Source organism: Equus przewalskii, chromosome X (genome assembly GCF_037783145.1).
Source record: "Equus przewalskii isolate Varuska chromosome X, EquPr2, whole genome shotgun sequence".
Lineage (NCBI taxonomy): Eukaryota > Metazoa > Chordata > Mammalia > Perissodactyla > Equidae > Equus > Equus przewalskii.
Genome location: NC_091863.1, coordinates 124,558,764 through 124,583,582, shown reverse-complemented (window position 1 = coordinate 124,583,582; position 24,819 = coordinate 124,558,764). Strand labels below are relative to the sequence as shown.

General features: G+C 37.3%; 1 protein-coding gene across 4 annotated transcripts in view; it reads left to right on the top strand.

Moving 5' to 3' along the window:
• Positions 1 to 24,819, top strand: part of TMLHE (trimethyllysine hydroxylase, epsilon) — a 93,790-nt gene that overhangs the window by 18,983 nt on the left and 49,988 nt on the right. For all 4 annotated transcript variants that reach the window (XR_011536235.1, XR_011536236.1, XM_070606119.1 and 1 more), the window contains exon 2: positions 12,987 to 13,168. Coding sequence is in view for 2 of the 4 variants with exons in the window: in XM_070606119.1 (XP_070462220.1) it covers positions 12,988 to 13,168 (181 nt within the window). In the remaining 2 variants the exon portion in view is untranslated. The remainder of the gene's footprint in view (positions 1 to 12,986; positions 13,169 to 24,819) is intronic.

Below are 24,819 nucleotides of genomic sequence, written 5' to 3'. Positions count from 1 at the left end.
GGATCACACATAAATGTTTTTTGCATGTCTCATTTCTTTTTTGACTGATAACTGGACACTTTAGATAATATTACCTCTGTGTCAGCATAGCTTAGTGGTCAGCTAATGGGGTCAGACTGTGATTAGAATCTTAAACCAGTAAGTTTCCTGCCCTTTGCCAATAGGTCTGCATGTGTGATGGGAAACACAGTCTTAGTTCAGGTTGTTTACAAGTTCTGTCCCAGCTCTTACTTTCTGTGTGAACAAGGCCTCCTATTTTCCCAAGGTCAACTACATATCTGAGACCCACCTTGACCTCTCCTAAGTCAGTGTGCAGCCTTGCACATGTGTATGATCTGCCAGACCCCCAGGGATATATGAGAGCTTTTCAAGGCCTACTTTGGCTGTCTCATTCCTTGAATATCCCTGTTAAATTTCTAGCTGATCTCCTAGTCTGTAGTTCTCCATGACCAGTATCGAGATATTAGGCTAGCTATGATGTTGGCCTTCCTTGAATATTTCCCACTGAGATTGCTATTGTTTTCAGCAATGCCTTTGGACATGGTTTTTATTGTGCTTTGCTCCAGATCATGGCAGCACCCTCCATCAGTGGAGCTGTCAGTTCTTAGGGTCTCCACTGTACATTTAGAACTACCATGCCACTGAGATGGTTGGGGGGTGGGAACAGCCCCAGATTAAAATGCCACAGATTCTCACCATTCCTACTCAAGGTTCTGTAGTTTTTTTGAATTAATGCTTCTCAATTTGTTGTACGATTTTGGTCAGTTTCAAGGGTCATGAAGAGGTTGTTTTTGATAACTTTGTCCAGTTTATCTTTGCTTTTGGGGGAGTAGTTTTGCTGAGCTCTTCACTCGGTCATTCCAAAGTCCTGCCTGTATTTATTTTAGGCATCTATTTTGAGTGATTTATTTTTTTCCATTGGATAATTTGTTTTGCTTCGTTTTGTAATTTGAGGTAAAATGTAGACATTTGGTATTTCAAGTTCTTAGCATGATTCTTTTGCTGCAGAAAAAGTAGAGGCAAAGTTGTTTTCATTCCAATTCCTAATGCGGTCATTTTTCTCAGAGTAACTGCCAGTCATTCAACAATCAAAATGCCCTAGTTTTTGGCTTGCAACCTTTCAGGAGATTGTGTTTCTTTCTTTGTAGTAACCATGAAGATATTGAATTTGACCTATATGTGATTGCTAGAATTTCTAGCTGTGGCCATTCCCCAGGTATTTCTGATTATTCTGCAACCAGTGATTGTAGGATCTTGATTTAATTTAATTCACATAAAAATATATCGAGTCTTTAGTATATGTTTGGCACTATGGGGGTTACAAAGAAATTTATTCTGTGACCTCATGGAATTTATAGCCTATTTGGAGAATCAAAGCTTACACACTTGAATCTATTAAGAGAACAGTTCAAATCAAGACAATACCCTCATGTTTGGTTCAAACAGTATGTGCCATTGACCATAAGAAAAGACAGAAATCTGTGTAGTCCAGGTGAGGTGAGGAAAGCTTCTTTGAATGAACAGGATTTGAAGTGGTTCTTGAAGGATAAATAGAGATTTTACATGGAGTGAAGAGAACATTCTAAGGTAAAAAGTATTATGAGCACCACCATTATTAGAACCACTGAGACCTCCCCTGACTAGAATAGTTTGTCTCCTTCAACCATATATACCCACTTTTTCAGCGTGTACCTCAAACTATAAAAAAAGGAGTCCTGGCACATAAGTGGCCATTAATAGGGAAATCATAAACCATTCTATCTGACTAACACTGGCCCATCTCGCACTTGACTCTCCTAGAAACCATCTTTGCTATTTGTTTCTCCTATTGCACCTTTGCCTCATCCTTGGTATTGAACAGTCATTGTAACCTTCTGTTTCTCCTAACTGCAGTCTTACCTTGTCATATCAGTAGGTCATCCTTAGACTATCTCTGATGGTTTCTCTCATGGTTTTAGCAATGCTCACAACCTTCCACCTAGACACTGATGGAAATCTTCCTTGGATTGCAATACTTGCCCCTCAGAAAATCTGACCCTGAAACAGTGATTCTAGTGGCACCGTGGTGAGTCTTTGCAAAAGATAATGATGCCCCAGAAGACAATATATCTGACAAGTATAGCCCTGAGAGAGGAAGCTGCCTCTCTTTATATTAGGAATGCTAATCAATCAGCTAGCTAACAGAACACAAGAGTATAGTCGCTAGTCTTGAAGTCATCTTTCTCCTCATACACTCCCTGGAAAGCACACACATGCACAGAGCCCTGGTTCAGGTTTCATTTTAAACGCACTAACTGTGACACCTATGCTTCTATTGGAAACTTTTTTTTCTAGTAATTCATTATAGCTGTCCAGATTTCATTATGGGCCCTAGGGCTCCAAAGCATACCAAGGCATTTAGGGGGGGCTCTTCATTTATACCACATCTTATCTCACAACATCTATGCATCTTCTCTAACAGAACAGTACAGAAGACCCCACATGGGTGAAGGGGTGCTTTGTCCATACTTTTACTACAAAGCCTCAGCAGCCAAAGGCCACTCTCAAAGTACAGGTGGGTGGTCCCTCCTATAAAGTCAGCCTCTGTAGGGTATATGGATGCCCCTCCAGCAGGCATCAGTATCAGTAGGCTTCATCTAGAAGCAACAACAGACCAGCACCTGTGCTTCGCAGAGCCTGGTGAAGATTCAGAAAAACCTGACTTAGCACCTGGATATGGAATGTGTGGTTGAGGTGTGTGTGTGATTGTGGGTTGGAGGAACTACACTTTCACTGCCACTTGTTAAGTCCTGATGGGCCAAGTCCAAGCCCAAGTTCTCTGCCTGAACCATAATGCCATCCCAGTGTGCCTCTGTGGTTCTTGGAAGACGTCACTTAAAGACCTTCGGTAGCACTGCATTTGACATTATGTCCTGCAGCATGCAGAAACATAAGGTCTATTCACTCTAAGGACATACCAGGAAAACTCAAAGGGCAACTGCACATACTGTTGACCCTAGACCACCCTTGTTTGACATAAACTTTACCTCAACCGGTCCTGCCCTGCCTTCCAGTAACATAAACCATACTCATTACAGTAGATGCATTGATGAAATTGGCCATGTCCTGCTAGACATTATTGTTTCTTACCAAGGGCCACAATTGTCATTGCTTTTCAGACCTCAAATTCTTTAAGCTCTTGCTTCTCTTCTCACAGCATACTAGATAAAGTATATGTAACAGTGCTCATTCTCCTTTCATGTAAAAAAGATCTGCAGTGCTCTGCTTTGTCAAGGATTATCATCCATTTCTGTCTTTCAGCTTCACTGTTTATTCTCCTATAATGCTTATAGACACTTTGCTTTAAGCAATACATTTACTGAGTACTTTTTCCTGTTGGGTTGCACCTTTTGGAAACCACCTCTCTATTCTAGCAGTGTGTTTTTAACCCACCTCAACTAATGCTTTTCATGTTCTAATCTGGTATCTTAAGCCCTACTACCTAGATGCTGTTGGTGACCTGTTTTGGCCTACCTCAGGATCTATATATAACTAGCTTGTTGGCTGTGTAATGTAAGTTAGTAACTAGAGCAGGTGTTGAAAACTGTCCACATTTGGGCTGAATATAACTTGAAGATGTATTTTTGGCCTATACTGTTCTGGCCACCACAGTCTTAGATTTAGTTGTTGTGGTGCCCACAACAAAGTGCCTCTCAAATATCTCAGTAAAGGAAGTATAACTGACCAAGGGCCCAGCTGCTGTGTGAGGCCACACTTCCCACAGACTGCTCCCAATTACGGACTGAGCATGGCAAGGGTATTAATGAAGCCCTGTTCCTTGGAGGCTTATACTCCTCTAATGGCCACGTTTGGCTTGAGGACTCTCCAACAACATCGTTGAAACCTTCTTAGCACTATGTTGCAGTCTAAGACCTTGCTTCTTTCTCTCTCTTCTCCACAGTGATCAGACCTACACCATGGTCTGATAACTCTCCCAGGGTTTTCAGACTCTCTCTCCATTTTCTCTCATACATTTCCCCTAATAAATCACTTGAACATCGTTCCTATCATGGCATCTCCTTTTCAGAAGACCCAGACTAATGCTGTTGTCAGCATTACAAATTGGGAGATTTCATATATAATCTGTATTTCTGGCTCCTCTAAAAAATTCTGAAGATCTGGCAACACTAGGCCTGTCTGGCAATAACCAGTTAGAGCTGGGGAGTGGCTGGGATTTTTGGATAGATCAAACATTCTTCAGTTCACCCCTCTTTCCACCACAATTCCCTATTGTCTATACTTGACTTATTTGTGTTTCTTGCCTAGCCCCTGTGGGCATTTAATTTTGAGACCTTGATGTAAAGGAGCGTTCTTTTAGCTCATGTAACCCAATATATTATTGTGCTAGTTATTATGCCAGCTGCTGGTAGTGGTGGAAAAAATGGCATAGACCCTGAACTCCTTGGAGCTTTTTCTTGTAATAAGGCAAACAGACATTAGCCAAATAGTCACAGAAATAAAAAAAAATAAATATATAATTATAAATTGTAATAAGTGCATCGAAGGAAAAGTAAATGGATCTATGAGAAAATAACAAGAGCATCGATCCTCTTCTCTTTCTACACTGACTCCCTTGGTGGTCTCGTTCAGTTTCATGACTTTAAATATCAACTATAGGACAACTCTCAAATTCATATCTCCAGTTCAGACCTCTTCACCTGAACTTAATACTCATATATACAGCTGCCAGCTTGATATTTACACTTAGAAATCTAACAGACATCTTAAATTTAACAGATCCAAAATTGAACTCCTGATCTTCAAGCCTGCTCCAGCAGTCTTCCTTATTTTGGTTGATGACAATTCCATCTTTTCAGTTGCTTCATCCAAATAACTTGAATGACATTCATATTTTTTTCATACCTCATATCTTATCCATTAACAAGGCTTCTTGTCTGTATCTTCAAAAATATACAGAACTAGCCACTTTTCACAACCTCCACTTCTACCACCCTAGTCTAAGCCACTATCATTTCTTGCCTGGATTACTTCAATAGCTGCAATACTGCAATAGCCTAATAACAGGTCTTCCTCCTTCTTTCCTTGGCCCCTTTATAGTTTATTCTCTATACAGCAGCCAGAATGATCCATTGAAAACATAAGTCATGATGTTACTTCTTTGCTTTAAATCCCTACAGTTGTCCATCGTTTCTTTCAAAGTAAAAATCAAAGTTTTTATGTGTTAGCATGTAAAGCCCTACATGATCTGATCCACATACCCCCGCCTTTCTGACATCATCTCCTATTATTCTACCCCTTGCTTACTCAGCTCCAGCCACACTGGTTTTTATGCTTTTCTTTGGCCACAACAGATATAATTCCAGCTTAGACCCTTTGTACTGGCCTACTTTATATCAGATATCATCATGATTAACTCCTTCTTTGTTCAAGTGTCATCTTTCTCAATGAATTCTACTCTTACCACCATATTTAAAAGTCCTACTACCTCCTCCACACCCCTTTATCTTGCCGGGTTTTTTTCATAGCTCTTATTGCCTTCTAATATACTATATAATTTATTTATTATGTTTATCTTTGTCTGCCTCCTCCCACTAGAAGATAAGCTACACAAAAGCAGAAAGTTTTGTTTGTTTTGTTCACTGATATATCCCAAGTGCCTAAAATAGTTCTTGGCACAAAGTTGGCACCCAATAAATGTTCGTTAAATGAATTTATCAACTAATGAATTAGTTAATAAGGGTGCCAGGGACATTTCTTTAATAAATTGATATTTAACTTGAGACGAAGAATGAATAGGAAGAAAGAGAGGGAAAACATGGTAGGCAGAGGAAACAACATATGTCAAGGCTTTAAGGCAATGGGGCAAGATAGATGGGGCCAATTATGTAAAGCCTTGAGTGCCATTGTGTAAAGTAATGACTCAATCCTTTTGCTTGCCCTCAAGGAGCTCTCAGCAAATTGGGAGAGAAAACTAATTACACAGACTATTATTATATGTGTTGTAAGTGCACTAATAAGGATATGCACAAAGAGCTGTGAAAACACTGAGTAGGCAGCTACTAACTCTTCCTAGAGGAGTTAGGAAGATTTTACAAAGGTGACATTCGACCTAGGTCTCAGACAGGAGAGTGACATGATGAAAGTGTTTTAAGAAGATTAATCTGGCAATAGTATGGAAAATGGATTGGAATATGGATGGACTGGAGACAAGGAAACCATCTAGTCTATGGCAGTAGTCCAGGTATGAGGTGATGAAGGCACCTATAGGAATGGAAAGAGAAGGACAAATCTGAGAGACATTTGGAAGGAAAAATTGACAGGAGCTAAATGGACTCTTGGCTTTAAGCCTTTCAGGAGGTGATGCCTCTTCCTTAGTAATAACCATGAAAAGATTCAGATTGACCTATTATGTAATTGCTTACTCTGACTAGAATTTCTAGATATGGCTGTTCTCCAAAAGTTTCTGTTATTGTGATTGATACTTGTTGGACCTTAATTTATTTTAAGATGGCTTTAGACTTTAAAGGTTGCGAGGCTCTCAAAGACATAATTTTGACTATGAAACAGCAATTATTCTATTAAAGGAGAAATGAGGGAAACCATGGGGCTTCATAGGAAGTTTTACAATGAGCTCATACTTCGTTTTTTTTTCAAAGGATAATATATAAAAGATGGAAAAGAAAGATGCATATAACAGGTGGCATGTGCCTAAAGGACTAGGTAAGATAAGCCCCAAATTACCTCAGGCTTGTAGAAAGAAATATTTGTAAAGACAACAAGAGCAATATTTTGACTATGTTCTCAGAAAGAAAAAGTACATGTGCCCTGGCAAGGATAAGTTATAACTCAGATGATATCGTTAAACTACTCTCAGTGATGAAAGGAGTTAAGGAGAATAGGAGAGATGTTTTAAGACTGGATTTATGTAAATATATTACCACTTATAACAAAGAAAAAGAAGGAATAAATTCCCATCTACTAATCAGTGGGCTAAATATCTCTTGGGTTAGCTTCTAGAACAGATTTTCATTTAAGTGAGAACTTAAAAAATTACAAAGTTGTGGACAAAGACATTCCCTACAAATCTAATTTTTATTTCTGACAAGATTATTGGAGGTAGTTTATGGAAATATAGCAGACCTAACATGTACATTAAATGAATGAATGAATGAAATTCAGCAAGATTTTCACAAGTCTTTTATGACACTCTTATGAACAAGAATTATGAACCCATATTGATGTGTTAGATAATTAATACAATTATGTATTAATTAATTAAATTACTATAGTGCTGCTAAACAGACCATAGGCAAAGAAAGAGTTTCTGATGGCCTGCTGCAAACCCTACTTTTGTCTTGACCTAGTCAATATTTTTGTTACTTAAGTTAAGATTTATAGCAGACATCTTCCCAGATTTAAAGAGGCTATGTAAAGCTAGAAGAAAAGTAATTCAATCCAATTCCTACAAACATTTATGGAGTTCTACTAAGTACTAGGAACCAAGCTAGATGTTAGGGTGCAAAAATGAATGAGACATAAGTCTTCCTATTGAGGAGCATCCAAGAATTACTATGGGGAAAGATATAAAAACATAATATAAACAAAATGTATTAAAAAGGAAAGTAGAGACAAAAACAGTATTATGAGAGAACAACAGAAAGCTATTAGTTCATTCTGGGAGTTTAGGGAAGAATTCTCAAGTGAGATGATATCTCTACTAATTCTTGAAAGATGAATAAAAGGCAGAGTAGGGAGGGCTTCCAGTTTGAGGGAAAAAAGAACATGAACATGAGTTTCTTAGAATCAGGATAGAGTATAGTGGGTCTGGGAGACTATAAGCAGTAAAATACAAGGAGGGAAATAGCAGCAAGTGATGTTGAGAGGTAGCTGGGGACCAGGTAATGGGAAAGCATTACATACAATAAGGAAATTGGACTTTACACTGAAGGCCCTAGGGGTCCATTCAAAGGGAATGGTGTACTGACATACCTATTTTAGTTTACTCTTTCTACAGTGTGCTAAATGGTTTGAAGGGAGGGCAAGTGTGTATGTGGATAGATCAGTTAGGAGGCCGTTGCAGTCTTTGAGTGAGAAATAATTGTGAACCTTGGCTGGGATCATGGCAAGTGGAGATATAATGCAGTGGGTCAGATTTAAGAATCATTTAGGGGGTAAAAGTTACCAAGATTTGATAATTGTCTATAGGGGAGAAATTTTAAAGAGGAGGAATCAAGTTTGAACCACAGATTTCAGATCGAACCAGTTATACAACTGATTGGATGGTACTGGGATCAACTGTGATGAAGAAAACTATGGGAGGAGGGAGAGCAGGATTCCATTAAAAGGTGCTTCATGAGGACAGGAATATTTGTTTTGTTTACTGAAATATTTCCAGCACTTATAATGGTGCCTGGTACTTAGTGTGTGTAAGGAGCTGATATATTTGTAATAGGAGTCCTAAAGGAGAGGAGAGAGAGAATGGCACAGAAACAATATTCGAAGAGATGATGACTAAGAGTTTTCCAAAAGTAACAAAGCATTGTATTATTTTGCTATTGCTGCATAGCAATTTACCACAAACTTAGTGGCTTAAACCAACATCCATTTATTACCTCACAGTTCTGTAGGTCAGAGACCAGGCCTGGCATGACTGGGTTCTCTGATCAGTATAATAAAGGCTGAAAACAGGGTGTTGGCTAAGCTGCATTCCTTTCTGGAGGCTCTGGCTAAGAATCTACATCCAGCTTCATTCAGATTGTTGTCTGAATTCAGTTCCACATAGCTGTAAGACTGAGTTTGCTGTTTCCTTGCTGCATGTCAGCTGTGGGTTCCTCTCAGTTCCTAGAGTCTGCCTGCATTACTTGCCACATAGTCCCCCCCATCTTCAAAGCCAATGGAGAATCTCCTTGACAGCAAATCACTCTCCTGCTTCAAGTCTCTTTCACCAGAAAGAGCCCTGTTCCTTTTAAGGGATCACTGGGTTAGGTCAGCCCAACCAAGAATCATCTCCCTTTCTTAAAGTCACCTGTGCCATATACATAAACTATTCACACAAGTGAAATACCATCGTATTCATAGTCCTTCTCACACTCCAGGGGAAGTGATTATAATATGGCAAGGATCACTGGAGGTCATCTTAGACTTCTGCCTATCACAAGCATCAAGTCATAGATTCAAAAAGTGCTGTAAATCAAAGCAGAATAAAAAAAAGAAAACCTCATGTAGGTGTATTTTAATACAAACTGCTAAAAAATAAAGAAAATAAATCTTAAAAGCAGTTGGAGAAAAAAGATGTATTACATTAACAAGAAGTAGCAATTAGATTGGCTTTGACTTCTCAACAGAAACAATGTGAAGATAATGAAATTGTATCTTCAAAATGTTGGAGAAAGTAACTGCCAATCTAAAATTCTATATACAGTGAAAATAGCCTTCAAAAATGAAAGGAAAATAGATGTTTTTAGATGGTCCAAAACTTAGAGAATGTGCCACCAAACACCAAAGGAAATATTAAGGATTTTCAGGCAGAAGTAAAATGATCCCAAATGAAAGCTTGATGATATACAATGGAATGAAGTACAATGGAGAGATTAGATACATGGGTAGATCTCAATGTCCATTGATTTATAAAACAAAAATAGTAATGTCATGTGGGCTATGTCTGTGTATGTGTGATTAAAATACATAACAGCAGTTGAAGAAGGAGGATAAATGGAGTTAATAAAATTCTCTAATTTGCATTATAATTTAATAAATTAAAAATATATGTTGTAATCCTGAATTATTTTTAAAAAAACAGTAAAAGAAGGGCTGGCCCAGTGGCACAGCAGTTAAGTTCACACTCTCCTTTGATGGCCCAGGGTTCGCTGGATCAGATCCCAGGTGCAGACCTGTGCAACACTTATCAAACTGACAGGCATTCAACATATAAAATAGAGGAAGATTGTCCCTCCATTTAGCCACATCTAGCCACAGATGTTAGCTCAGGGCTAATGTTCCTCAAAAAAGAAAAAAAACAGTAAAAGAAAGTATAGTGAAGAAATAAACAAAAAAAGAAATGTAATGATACAAATTACCTAATAAGTGCAAAACAAGGCAAGAGAGAAAAGGTAACAAAACAGACAAGACAAATAGAAAGCAAATATTGATATACAGCCCCACATCACTTAATGACAGGAATACATTCTGAGAAATGTGTTGTTAGGCAATTTCGTTGTTGTGTGAACATCATAGAGTACACTTACACAAACCTAGATGGTATAGCCTACTACACACCTAGGCTATGTGGTACAAATCTTACGGGACCACCATTGTATATGTGGTCCATTGTTGACTGAAATGTCATTATGCAGTGCATGACTGTAGTAGAGTTAAACTCAAATAAATCAATAATTATATTAAATGTAAATGGGCTGAACACATCAATTAAATGGCAAAGATTATTAGACTGCTGAAAAAACAAAATCTAGCTATGTGCTGTCTATAAGAGACACAAGTTAAATGAAAGGATATGGGAAGACCAAAAGTAAAAGAGTGGAAGTAGTATACAATGCAAATACTACCCAAAAGAAAACTGATGTAGAGATGTTAATATCAGACAAAGTTGACTTTAAGGCAAGAATCTTCATTAAACATAGAGATATTTTATAATGATAACAGAGGCAATCCACCAAGAAAATAAAATTATTCTAATTTGTATGCACTTAACACTCAAAATGTACAAAGCAAAAATTGAGAGATATCCAATAAATAAATTCACAGTCATAATCAGATATCTTAACACACATCTCTCATTTACTGATAGAACATCAGACAAGTAAAACCAATAAGTATATAGAAGGGTTGAACAATAATGTTAACAAACTTGACCTAATTGACATAGACATATACAAACAACCACATGCACCAACTACAGAATACATATTCTTTCTTTATTTTTTAAAATTATTTTATTGAGGTCACATTGGTTTATAATATTATAAAAATTTCAAGTGTATGCATTATATTTTGTCTTCTGTATAGACTGCATCATGTTCACTGTCAAAAGTCTAGTTTCCATCCATCACCATACACATGTGCCCCTTTACCCCTTTTGCCCTTCCCTCACCCCCTTCTCCTCTGGTAACCACCAATCTCTTTTCCGTTTCCTCCACGTGAGTAAAGTCATACACTAATTGTCTTTGTATGACTTATTTCACTTAGCATAATACCTTCAAGGTTCATCCATGTTGTAGTAAATGTCATGATTTCCTCTTTTTTTATAGCTGAGTAGTATTTCATTGTATACATATACCACATCTTCTTTATCCATTTATCCATTGATGGGTACTTAGGTTGATTCCAAGTCTTGGCTATTGTGAATAATGCTGCAATGAACATAGGGTGCAAATATCTTTTTGAATTAGTGTTTTAGTGTTCTTTGGATAAATACCCAGAAATGGAATAGCTAGATCATACAATCGTTTTATTTTTAAATTTTGAGGAGTATCCATACTGTTTTCCATAGTCACTGCACCCGTTCACCTTCCCACCAGCAGGGTATGAGGGTTCCTTTTTCTCAACATCCTTTCCAACACTTGTTATTTCCAACACTTAATAATACCTATTCCAACGGGCATGAGGTGATATCTCATTGTAGTTTTGATTTGCATTTCCCTAATAATTAGTGATGTTGAACAGCTTTTCATGCACCTGTTGGCCATCTGTATATGTTCTTGGGAAAAATGTCTGTTCATATCCTCTGCCCATTTTTTGATCAGGTTGTTTGTTTCTTTGTTGTTGAGTTGAATTAATTCTTTATCTGTTTTGGATATTAACCCCTTATAGGATATATGGTTTATAAATACCTTCTCCTAATTTCTAGGCTGTCTTTTCATTTTGTTGATGACTTCCTTTGCTGTGAAGAACCTTTTTAATTTGATGTAGTCCCACTTGTTTATTTTTCCTTTTGTTTCCCTTGCCTGGTAGACATGGTATTCAAAAGTACACTTCTAGGGGGCCAGCCCAGTAACATAGGGGTTAAGTTCACACACTCTGTTTTGGTGGCCTGGGATTTGTGGGTTCAGATCCTGGGCATAGACTTACTCACTGCTCACCAAACCACACTGTGGCAGCATCCCATGTACAAAGTAGAGGAATATCAGTGCAGATGTCAGCTCAAGGCCAATCTTCCTTAAGCAAAAAGAGGAAGAATGGCACAGATGGTAGCTCAGGGCCAATCTTCTGCACCAAAAAAAAATACACTACTAAGACTGATGTTGAAGAGCACAATGCCTGTTTTCTTCAATGAGTTTTGTGATTTCAGGTCTTACATTAAATTGTTTATCCATTCTTTATCAGTTTTTTAATCCACGTTGAGTTAGTTTTTGTATATGGTGCAAGATAATGGTCTACTTTCATTCTTTTGCATGTGGCTGTCCAATTTTCCCAGCATCATTTTTTGAAGAGACTTTTGTTTCTCCATTGTATGTTCTTGGCTCCCTTGTTGAAGATTAGCTGTCCATAGATGTGCGGGTTTACTTCTGGGCTCTCAATTCTGTTCCATTGATCTGTGTTTCTGGTTTCCAGTACCATGCTGTTTTGATTACTATAGCTTTGTAGAATATTTTGAAGTCAGGGATTATGATACCTCCAGCTCTGCTCTTTTTTCTCAGGCTCAGAAGGATGAGACCTGGAAAGCAATCCTTTTTTTTATGTGGTTGTAAGATTAAAATTGGTGAATTTTTAAAGAACCACTTCAGTTAGATATTGAGGTAAAAGGAAGATTACAAGGCGTAAAATAAGAGTGGCTGGTGAGAAAATGGAAGTAATGATTATAGACCACTTATGCTTAGCTTTTCAGAATTTATCCTTTGTTTAATCCTCTGTATTTGAGATAATTACATCTATTTTTCTACATAGTTACATCTGTAGTGTTATTCCTATAGATTCATGGAAGTTGTTTTATGTTGTTACTAACTCTCTCTTCTTACTGTCCAATTTTCTAGGATGTGGTGCCACAGGTTGTCCCACCTTCAAAGCAGTCTCCAGGACCTACTGAGGGGAAGAGTCATATGTTGGGCACTTCAACAGCCCAGCTTCAATAGCTTATTTCCATTAGCCGTCCATTGGCACCATACAGCCTCCAAGTATCCGAACTGTGCTTGGCAGCAACATGAAGATCATTTTGGTAAGATGTGTGAAAACATACAGTTTATATTTAATTGTGATAAAAAATACATAACATGGAATTTAACATCTTAAACATTTTTAAGTGTACAGTTCAGAAGTGTTAAATATATTTACATTGTTGTGAAATGATAGATACTTTTTATGTTGACTCAAAATATTTTCTGTGGAGTTGTGAGGGCCTCTAGCCATTTATTTCCAAGATTATCCTACAGGTTGCAAGAAAGACAAAAATAATATAGGGCAACAGTAAAATCTTATCCCAGCTAGGGGAAGGGAATGCTGACCTGCTCCAGCCCCAATGTATCTAATCTAAGGGAAAAAAAGAAAGAAAAGGAAGCCTCAGTATACAAGGGAGAGAGTTTCAAAAACATATACTGGAAATGCTACAGTCAGGGAAGGTATTAGATGGGAGAGGGAAAAAAAGCTTTATCCTTGTATATTAGTCTCCTAGTGCTGCTGTAACAAATTATCACAGTTCTGGAGGCCAGAAGTCTGAAATCAAGATGTTGGCAAGGCCATGTTCCCTCCAAAGTCTCTCTGAGAGAACTGTTCCCTTGCCTCTTCTAGATTCTCTGTTGCTTGCCAATAATCCTTTGTGTTCCTTGGCTTGTGGCAACATCACTCTACTCTCTGCCTCCATAATCACATGGCCTTCTTCCCTGTGTCTCCTCTCTGTCTTCAAATCTCTCTCTCCTTATAAGGATACCAGTTGTTGAATTTAGGGCCCACCCTAATTCAATATGACCTCATCTTATCTTCATTATCTTCAAAGACCCTGTTTCCAAATAAGATATCATTCACAGGTACTAGGGGTTTAGACTTCAGCATATCTTTTTGGGGAATACAATTCAACCAACAGCACCCTGGAAAGGAGCAAACACAATTGTGAACGCCACACTACCAAGACACAGGCTCACTGTGCACTCCAAAGACTGACACTTAGTCCAAAGATTAGAGAATGCCCTCCTCCCCCTACATTACAATCAGATAATAAGCCTCCACTTAAAATGACGTGGATTACAGCTGGGAAAGCTACAAGAGACAAACTTTCTCTGAGGTGCAACACAAAGGAAAGGGACGATGACAAGAGGGGAGACAAAAGCAAGATCACTAGAGGAATTTAATACCTCTGGTACTCCTAGAGACAACAAACATCAGGCATAGCCCAACTCTTGGCCAGATTCATATAAAGACTCACCCTAAAGTCTTATTTACCTCAGTATCTACTTCTCTATACAACACATCTGGCTTGCAAGAGCAATGACAAAATTACAAAATATCCTGAAAGGTAAGAAGTAACACAAGTTGAAAAGACAAAGCACCATCAGAACTAGACTCACAAATGACAAAATAGATGTTGAAATTATTAGTCAGGAAATTTAAAATAACTATGATTAATATGTTAAGAACTCTAATGGAAAAAGTAGACAAAATCAAAGATCAGATGGATAACATCATTAGAGTGCTGGAAAATATAAGAAAAAATCAAAAGGAAATCAACATCATGATAACAGAAATGAGGAATGACTTTGATGAGCTCATCAGTAGACCTGACACATCCAAGGATAGAATTAGTGAATATAAAGGTAGGTCAATACAAATTACCCAAACTGAAATCCAAAGAGAAAATGAGAATGGAAACAAAATACATAGCAGAGTATTCAGGAACGGTGGGGTAATATCAAAAGTTGTAACATATGCATGAATAGAATACCAGAAGGAGAAGAAAGAAAGATCTAAGCAGAAAAAAATAATTGGAATAATAATGGCTGAAAGCTTTCAAAAATAAGTGACAGACACAAAACCATGTATTCAAGAAGCTTAGAGAACCCCTAGCAGGATAAATTTTTAATAAACTACACACACACAAAATCCCACACCTGGGCATATCATATTCAAACTGCAGAAAAGCAAAAACAAAGTGAAGATTTTGAAGGCAGCCAGAGGGGAGAAAAACACAAATGAGAATTACAGCAGACTTGTAATCAGAAACTATGCAAGAAAGAACATAATGGAATGACAACTTTAAAGCATTAAAAGGAGAGAAAACTGCCAACCTAGAACTCTGTGTCCAAAAAATTATCTTAAAAAGTGAGAGAGAAATAAAGACCTTCTCATACAATGTCTCAAAGTATTGTAAAGGAAGTTCTTCTGGCAGAGGGAAAATGATATAGATCACAAACTTGGATCTACATAAAAAACAAAGAGTGTTAGAAAGGAATGGAGATAAAATATAAACTTTTATCTTTCTTATTTTTAACTCCACTAAATTATAACTGTAAGGCAGTATTAATGACAATGTATTTGGTGTTTATAGCATATGTAAAAGTGAAACAAGTGACAACAATCTGACAAAGGATAGGAAGGAGAAATTAGGAATATTCTATTATAAGGTATCTGTACTACACGTTAAGTGATACAGAATTATCTAAAGATGGGCTTAGATTATTTAAAAATTTACATTGTAAACATTAGGAAAACTACTAAAAGGTTTTTAAAAATGGTATGAATAGTAAGTCAAGAAAGGAGATAAAATGGAATCATAAAAAATACTCAGGGAAAACCAGAGAGGTCAGAAAAAGAGGAAAAAGAAAGAAGGAATGCATACAACAAATAGAAAATAGCAAGAAGGTAGATTTAAATCCAACTACATCAATAATCACTTTAAATATTATATAAATATGGCCTAAACACACTAGTCAAAAAATAAAGATTGTCAAATTGGATAAAAGAAAAAAGCTCAACTGTATGTTGTCTACAAGAAACTCTTTAAATATAAAGACTCAAGTTAAAAGTTAAGGGATGGTGTGGGGACAGGGGATACATGGGAACTCTGTACCTTTGGCTCAGTTTTGCTGTGAAACCAAAACTGCTCTAAAAAATAAAGTCTATTTTTTAAATAAATTTTTTTAATTTAAAGTTAAAGGATAAACACTGTGCAAATACTAATCAAAAACAGTAGTAGCTATGTTAATTTCAGATAAAGTGGTTTTCAGAACAAGGAAGATAATCAGGGATAAAGAGGCACATTACATAGTAATAAAGGTCTCAATTTGCCAAGAGAGCATGTAACAATCCTAAAAATTTAACACATAGCAACAAACCATCAAAATACATGAAGCAAAAACTGATAGAGATGAAAGCAGAAATAAACAAATCTGCAATTGTAATTGGAGACTTTAATACCTCTCTCTCTCAGTAATTGGTAGATTAAGCAGACAGAAAAATCAGTAAGGATATATATAACCTGAACAGCACTATCAACCAACTTGACCTAAGTGACATTTATTGAACAATCCATCCAACAATATACACATTGTTCTGAAGTGTAAATGAAGCATCCACCAAGATAGACTACATTCTAAGCCATAAAATAGAGCTCAAAAAATTTAAAAGAATCTAAAAATGTACAGAGTATATAGTCTGACCATAGTGGAATCAACTAGTAATCAATAACAGAAAGATAGTTAGAAAAGTCCTAAATACTTGGAAATTTAGCTATATACTTCTAAAAAATGTATAGGTAAAAGAATTCTCAAGGAAAGTTAAAAGTATTTTGAACTAAATGAAAATGAATATTAAACTTATCAAAATTTGTGATAAGCAGCTAAAGAGTGGTTGGAGGGAAATGTATGGCAATAAATGCATATATTAGAAAAGAAAAAAGATCTAAAATCAATAACCAATACTGCTACATTAGGAAATAAGATAAAGAAAAGCAAATTAAACCTAAAGCAAGCAGAAGGAAAGAAATGATAAAAATTAGAGCAGAAATCAATGACATTGAAAAGAGGGAGAAAAAAAAGACAGGAAAATCAATGAACCCAAAAGCTGTTTATTTGAAAATATCAATAAAATTGCTAAACCTCTAGCCAGGCTAACCAAGGAAAGAAGGGAAAAGAGACAAATTACCAATATCAACAATTTTTACCACTGATCCTACAGACACTAAAAGGACAATAAGAGGAATACTAAAAACAACTCTATGCCCATAAATTTGATAATTTAGATGAAATGGACTAATTCCTAGAAAGACACAACTGTGGATTGAATTATGTCCCCCCCAAATTCGTACGTTGAAACCCTAATCCTCTATATGAGTGTATTGGAGATAGGATCTTTGAGGAGGTGATTAGGATTAAATGAGGTCATGAGGGAGGAGTGCTGGCCCAATTAAACTGGTGTCCTTATAAAAGAAGAAGAGATACCGGTGATCTCTCCCTCCCTCTCTCTCTCATTCTCTCTCTCTCTCTCCTGCCCCCCTCTCTCTTTCTTGGACATAGAAGGCAGCCATCTACAAACAACAAAGAGAGCTCTCAACAGGAACCCAATTGGCTGGCATCTTGATAGTAGACTTCTAGTCTCCAGAACTGTGAGAAAATTAATTTCTGTTGTGTAAATCACCCAGTCTATGGTATTTTGTTATGGAAGCCTAAGCAGACTAAGACAGACACAAACTGCCAAAACTCACTCAAGGAAAAGTAAATAACTTGAATAGTCCCATATCTATTAAAGAAACAGAATTAGTAGTAAAAGAAAACACCTGGCCAGGATTGTTTCACTCATGAATTCTGCCACACTTAAGAAAAATTACCAATTCTACACATTCGCTTCCAGGACATAGAAGAGAAAAGAACACTTCCAAATTTATTTCTTGAGATCATCATTACCTTAATACCAAATCTAGACAAATACAATAAAAGAAAAGGAAACTACAGACCAGTATTTCATGAATATAGACATAAGAATCCTTACCAGAATATTAACAAATTGAATCCAACAATATATAAAAAGGATAATGTATCAAGACCAGGTAGGGTTCCTCCCAGGAATACAAGGCTCTTTTAACATTAAAAAGATCAATCAATGTAATTCACCATATGAACATACTAAGAAGTACCATATGATCATCTCATTAGGTTCAGAAACACAATTTAACAAAATTCAATACTCATTTATTATAAAAAGTCTCAAAAAGTTAGGAATAGAAAGAGACTTTCTTAACCTACTTAAGGGTATCTATGAAAAACATATAATGAGCATCATAATGTCAAGAGACTGAATGCTTTCCCCCTAAGATCAGGAGCAAGATCAGGACCTCCTTTTCTCACCACTCCTATTCAACATTATTCTGGAAATCCTAACTAGTATAATAAAGCAAGAAAAATAAAAGATATGCAGATTGGAAAGGAAGATATAAAACTATTTTTTCACAAATGATATTATTATCTTCCTAGAGATCTCCAGAGAATCTACAAAAAAAAACTCTTGAATATAAACAAATTTAATGAGGTTACATAATACAAGGTCAATATACAAAAGTCAATTGCTTTTCTGTATAACAGCAACTGACAATTGGACTTTGAAATTAAGAAAGCAATACCATTTACAACAGCACCAAAAAAATAAGTACTTAGGTTAAGAGGTTAGATATAGATATAAGATACACACACACACACACACACACACACACACACACATATGCAGACAGAATCTGTATGCAGAAAAGTACAAAACATTATGAAAGAACTAAATAATTGGAAAGACATTCATGATCATGGATTGGAAGACTCAATATTGTTAAGATGTGAATTGTCAATGTGATCTATAGATTCAATGCAATCCTACTTAAAATCCCAGCAAGCCTTTTTGTAGATGTTAACAAACTGGTTCTAAAATGTATGTGGAAAGGCAAAGGTACTAGAATAGTCAATACAATTAGTCAAAGGACTCAAATTACCTTATTTCAAGACTTACTATAAAGGAACAGTGATCAAGACAGAGTGGTTGTTGGCAGAAGGACAGACACACAGATCAGTGGAACAAAGTAGAGAGCCCAGAAATAGACCAAATAGACTGACACAAATATGGTCAACTGATTTTTGACAAAAGTGCAAAGTCAGTTCAATGCAGAAAGGATAGTTTTTTCAAGTGATGCTGGAACGGTTGGAGATCCAAATGCAAAACAAAACATAATAAAACCTTGACGCCTACTTCATACTTGTGTAAAAATTAGCTCAAAGTTGATAATAGGCCTAAATGTAAAATGTGAAACTATAAAACTTGTGTAAGAATACAGGAGAAAATGTTTGTTACATTGGATTAAGCAAAAAATTCTTACGTGTAACTTCAAAAGCATAATCCATAAAGGAAAAAATGATAAATTGGACTTTATCAAAATTCAAAACATTTTCTCTGTGAAAGACACCATTAAGAGAATGAAAAGTCACAGACTTGGAGGAAGTATTTGCAAACCATATATCTGAGAAAAGACTTGTATGCAGAATATATAAAGACTTCTTAAAACTTAACAGTAAGAAAACAAATAACCCAATTTTTAAAAGGGGGGGAAGATCTGAACAGACACTTCATCAAAGAGGATGTAAGTGTAGCAAATACGCATATGAAAAGATGCTCAACATCATTTTCATTAGGTAAATGCAAGTTAAAGCCATGATGAGATACCACTACACACCTATTAGAATGACTAAAATCCAAAAAAATTAACAATTCTAAATGCTGGCAGTGATGCAGAGCAACAGGAACTCCTATTCATTGCTGGTGATAATGGAAAAATGGTACAGCCACTCTGGAAAACAGTTTGGCAGTTTCTTATAAAGTTAAACTTAGACTTGCCAGAAGTTGCACTCCTAGGTATTTATCCAACTGATTTGTAAACTTATGTCCACAGCAAAAACCCATACATGAATAACAGCTTTATTCATAATTGTCAAAATTGAGAAGCTACCAGAATATCCTTCAATAGGTTAATTAGTAAATAAACTGTAGTACATCCATACAATAGGATACTATTCAGCAATAAAAAGGAATGAACTATTAATTCACACAACAACAGCATTAATCTTAAATGCATTTTGAAAGAATCCTGACCATAAAAAGCTAATGCTGCATGATTCCATTCATAGGAAATTCTGTTAAAGGCAAAACTATGGGTACAGAAAAGAAATCAGTGGTTGCCAGGGGTTTGGGGAGGAGGTGGTGTAGCAGAGGGAATTTTTTTTAGGGTGGTGAAACTAATCTATATTGCAATGTAGTGTCAATGACTCTATGCATTTGAAAAAAATCTCATAGAACTTTATAGCAAAAAGTGAACCTTAATGTATACAAATTCTAAAAAATCAACTAGAAGTTCAGATCCTAGGATGGAATGCAGCCTGTGATAAATGAATCTGACTATATTACAAATATATAACATGATTCACTGAAGGAAATGGAGGGGAAGTTGCTGGCATAAGTAACTTTGGAAAATAGTGTTTTGACTGAAAACCATAAGGCTAAAAACAAAAGGAACAATACATAAACACTATACTCTAGTTGGTAAAGTTGTTTTGACATTGTATAGAATTCTGAAACTGCTATATATGTATACTAGGATCAAATACATAAGAGCATGGCAGATGGTGGGAGCCAGGTTTCTCACCATTAGACAGTGTGGTTACAGATAAGCATAGGGGGAGTGCTAGAATGAATCATTTGGTACTGAATTAGAGTTGGAGACATCAATATGAACTCATGTTTAGCTTAATATAGATGCAGATGTATAGATACAGAAATAATTATAGATATGTTTTTACACACAGATTAGTATATTTCCTAGCCCTGTCCACTGAGAGGGCCTAGAATCAATGGCACCCCAGTAGCAATGAGCACACTCAGTGACCAGATCTTAGTTTCTAATACTGTTTTCCAGAAAAAGGAACCAAAGTCTCCTTGGAGAAATGGGTTATTTTAGGGCTGGGTCAGGGAAAATATAAGATGAGCCTGAAGAATCTTGAAGGGTCAGAAAGTAAAGAAGTGCTCAAAAAAAGAAGAAAAAAGAGTGAGGCAATGTTAAAGGGACACAGGAGCCAACTAAAAGAGTTGACAGTGGCCAAAGATGGAACAATTTGAGCAAGAAAATAAAGAATGTAGTACTGGGAGTGACATCAGCATCACAGCAGAGTGAGTTGTTCCCTGTGTCTCTCCCCTCTAAGTTACAAGCAGTGGGACATCCATTGACCAACAAAAGACTCCCTGCACAGCACATCTAATGCCTGACAGATCCATGCATCTATGAAGGTGGGTGGACTGGACCTCTGAGAGTCAGTAGAACTAGAGGAGCAGTCCCTTCCCCCTCCCCTAGCAGTGATGATCAAAAATGTGGATGCTCTTGGCAGTGGCAGTGCTGCCCTGACCTTACGTACTGGCAACAGCACTTGCAGTTTATTCCCTGCCCCACCCTCCAATGGTAACAGGTGTTGCCCATGACCTAAGGCTTCAGGAAATACAATGCTGTCACCACCCAAGCCCCTTCTCCCTCCCCAGAAGCGGTGCCTGTCTTTCTAGGAGTAGGGACAACATCCAAAACACAGATATCCCCAGCAGGGGTGGTGGTGCCAGACCTGAGGTTTCAAAAACCTCCTGGCATACGCTGGTTACCAGAGGCTGCAGAAGCAGCAAGAGCACTCATGGCTTAGCCCCTGGCCCCCTGCCAACAGTGGTGGATGGTGCCCAAGACCTGAGGCTTCAGGAAATATGGTCCCATTCCCCAGGCAGCAGCAACTCCAACCCTGGTCTTTCCGGCAGCAAAGGCTGCATCCAAAATGTGGATACCACTGAAAGGGGTGATGATGCCTTGACCTGAGGTTTCAAAAAGCATGCTGATGCATACCAGCAACCATAGGCTGCAGGAGCAGCAAAGCACTCACAACTTAGCCCCTTCCCTTCTCTCCATCAATGGCAGGTGGCACCTGAAACCTGAGGCTTCAGGAGCCACAGCAGAAACCATGACTCAGTCCCCAGTGGCAGCACCCCCAACACTGGTGCTACCAACAGTGGGGGACTGCATACAAGACCCTGGGCCCCTGAGAGCAACAGCAACACCCATAAATTCAGCAGCCCTGACAGGGATGCTGCCAGCACACCCAGACAACCTGGGAAGAGCAGCACAAATGGTGCATGGGGCAGCAGCACTTGAGCCCACAGAGAGCCCACAGAGAGCCATAGGGGAACAAAAGACCTAGGCAACTCCAAAACCAGTAGATGTGCTTACCGCCTGGTGACAACATCTGAGATTGTAGCAGCATCATGAGCAGCAAAGCACTAGCAACCTGAGAAGCAAGAGGAGGGTACTGACAGAGTGCTGGCAGAGGCAGTGGAGAGAGGAAAAGGCAGGCTCTCAAATACAATCAGAAGAAGCTCAGAATGAAAGTAAACAAAGCCTTACCCAAATAAGAAAGGTGTTTGCTACCACAAATGTGCTGGCAGAGGATCAATTCATCAAGCACCATGAAGAACTACAGTAACACAGTGTCAGAAAAAGAAAAATGACAATTCTTCAGAAACCAAACTTGAAGTCATGAAAGATTGCGATCTAACAGACAGAGAATTCAAAATAGCTGTTATGAAGAAACTCAGTGAGTTACAAGAAAATTCAGAAAGACAGTTCAGTGAGCTCAGGAATCCTGGAGAAGACAATGAGATGAAAAACAAAGTAGAAAGCATTGGAAATAGAGCAAACCATATGGAAGAGAAAATTAGTGAGCTCAAAGATAGAAATCTAGAAGTGATTCAGGTGGAAGAGGGGAGAGACCTAAGATTTTTTTCAAAAATGGAAAAATTCTACAAGAAATATTTGACTCAATTAGGAAAAGCAACATAAGGATAATGGATATCCCAGAAGCAGAAGTGAGGGAGAAAGGAGCAGAAAGCTTATTCAAAGAAATAGTAGCTGAGAACCTCCCAAACCTGGGGAAGGAACTAGATATACAAGTACATTAAGCTAATAGGACTCCTAATTAACTCAATGCAATAAGACCTTCTCCAAGGCATATTATATTAAAACTGTCAAAAGTCAATGACAAAGAATATTAAGGGCAGCCAGAGAGAAGAAAATAACTTACAAAGGAACCCCACCAGATAATCAGTGGATTTCTCAGCAGAAACTCTGCAGGCTAGGAGAGAGTGGAATGATATATTCAAAATATTGAAAGACAAAAACTATCAGCCAAGAATGCTCTACCCAGCAAAATTATCCTTCAGATATGAAGGAGAAATAAAGGCTTTCCCAGACAAACAAAAGCTGAGGGAGTTCATTGCCACTAGACTTGCCTTACAAGAAATGTTGAGGGGCTAGCCCTGTGGTGTGGTGGTGAAGTTCGGCATGCTCCACTTCTGTGACCCAGGTTTGCAGGTTCAGATCCCAGGCACAGATCTACACCACTTGTCAGCCATGCTGTGGTAGCAACACACATACAAAATAGAGGAAGATTGGCACAGATGTTAGCTCAGGGCAAATCTTCCTGAGCAAAATAATAAAAAGAAATGTTGAAAGGAGCCCTCCTACCTGAAACAAAAAGGCAAAGGTTTACAAACAATGAGATAAATAGATAGAATCAGAAGACTGTAACTCTATACCAGAATCAGTTAGTAAACAATTATAACATAAAGGTTAAAGGGAAAGAAAACATTAAAAAATAACTATAACCAATTCAACTTGGCAACAATCTCACAATACAAAAAGGTATAATTTGTGACAACAAAAACATAGAAAGGGAAGAAGAAAAGGACAGAACCTCCATAGGTAAATGGAGGTAATGTGCTATCAGCAAAAAAAAAGGACTGTCTCATCTATGAGATTTTTGTACATACTTCATTGTAACTACAAAACAAAAATTCAGAGCAGAGTCACAAAACATAAAAAAGAGGAAACTGAGAAACATATCACAGAAGGCCACCAAACTGAAATGGCAGACAGAAACACAAGGAAAAAGAAATGATGGAAATATAGAAAAACCAGAAAACAAAAGATAAAATGGCCATAAGCCTTCATATATCAATACTCACTCTAAATGTAAATGGGTTGAATTCACCAATCAAAAGACACAGAATGGCTGGATGGATTAGAAAACAAGACCCAACAACATCCTGCCTACAGGAAACACATCTCACCTCTAAAGACAAACATAAGCTCAGAGTGAAAGGATGGAAGATGATACTCCAAGCAAATGGCAACCAGGAGAAAGCAGGTGTAGCCATACTTATATCAGACAGAATCAACTTCAAGCCAAAAAAGATAACAAGAGACAAAGATGGACATTATATAATAATAAAATGGACAATCTGCCAAGAAGACATAACATTCATTAATATATAGGGACCTAACATAGGAGTACCAAAGTATAAAAGCAACAATTAACAGACCTAAGGAAAGAAATCACAGCAAAACAATGACAGTAGAGGACTTTAATGCCCCACTAATATCAATGGATATATCATCCAGAGAGTCGACAAGGAAACACTGGCCTTAAATGAAACATTAGACCAGATGGACTTCAGAGGTAAATATAGAACATTGCATCCAAAAGCAGCAGAATACACATCCTTTTCAACTGCCTATGGAACATTCTCAAGGATAGATGACATGTTAGGAAACAAAACAAGTCTTAATTAATTTAAGATTTAAATCATGTGAAGCATCTTTTCTGACCACGATGGTTTGAAACTAGAAATCAAGAAAAGAAGAAAGCTGGAAAAGTCACAAATATGTGGAGACTAAGCAACATGCTACTGAACAACTATTGTATCAACAAAGAAATCAAAGGAGAAATCAAAAAATACCTGGAGACAAATGAAAATGAAAACACAACA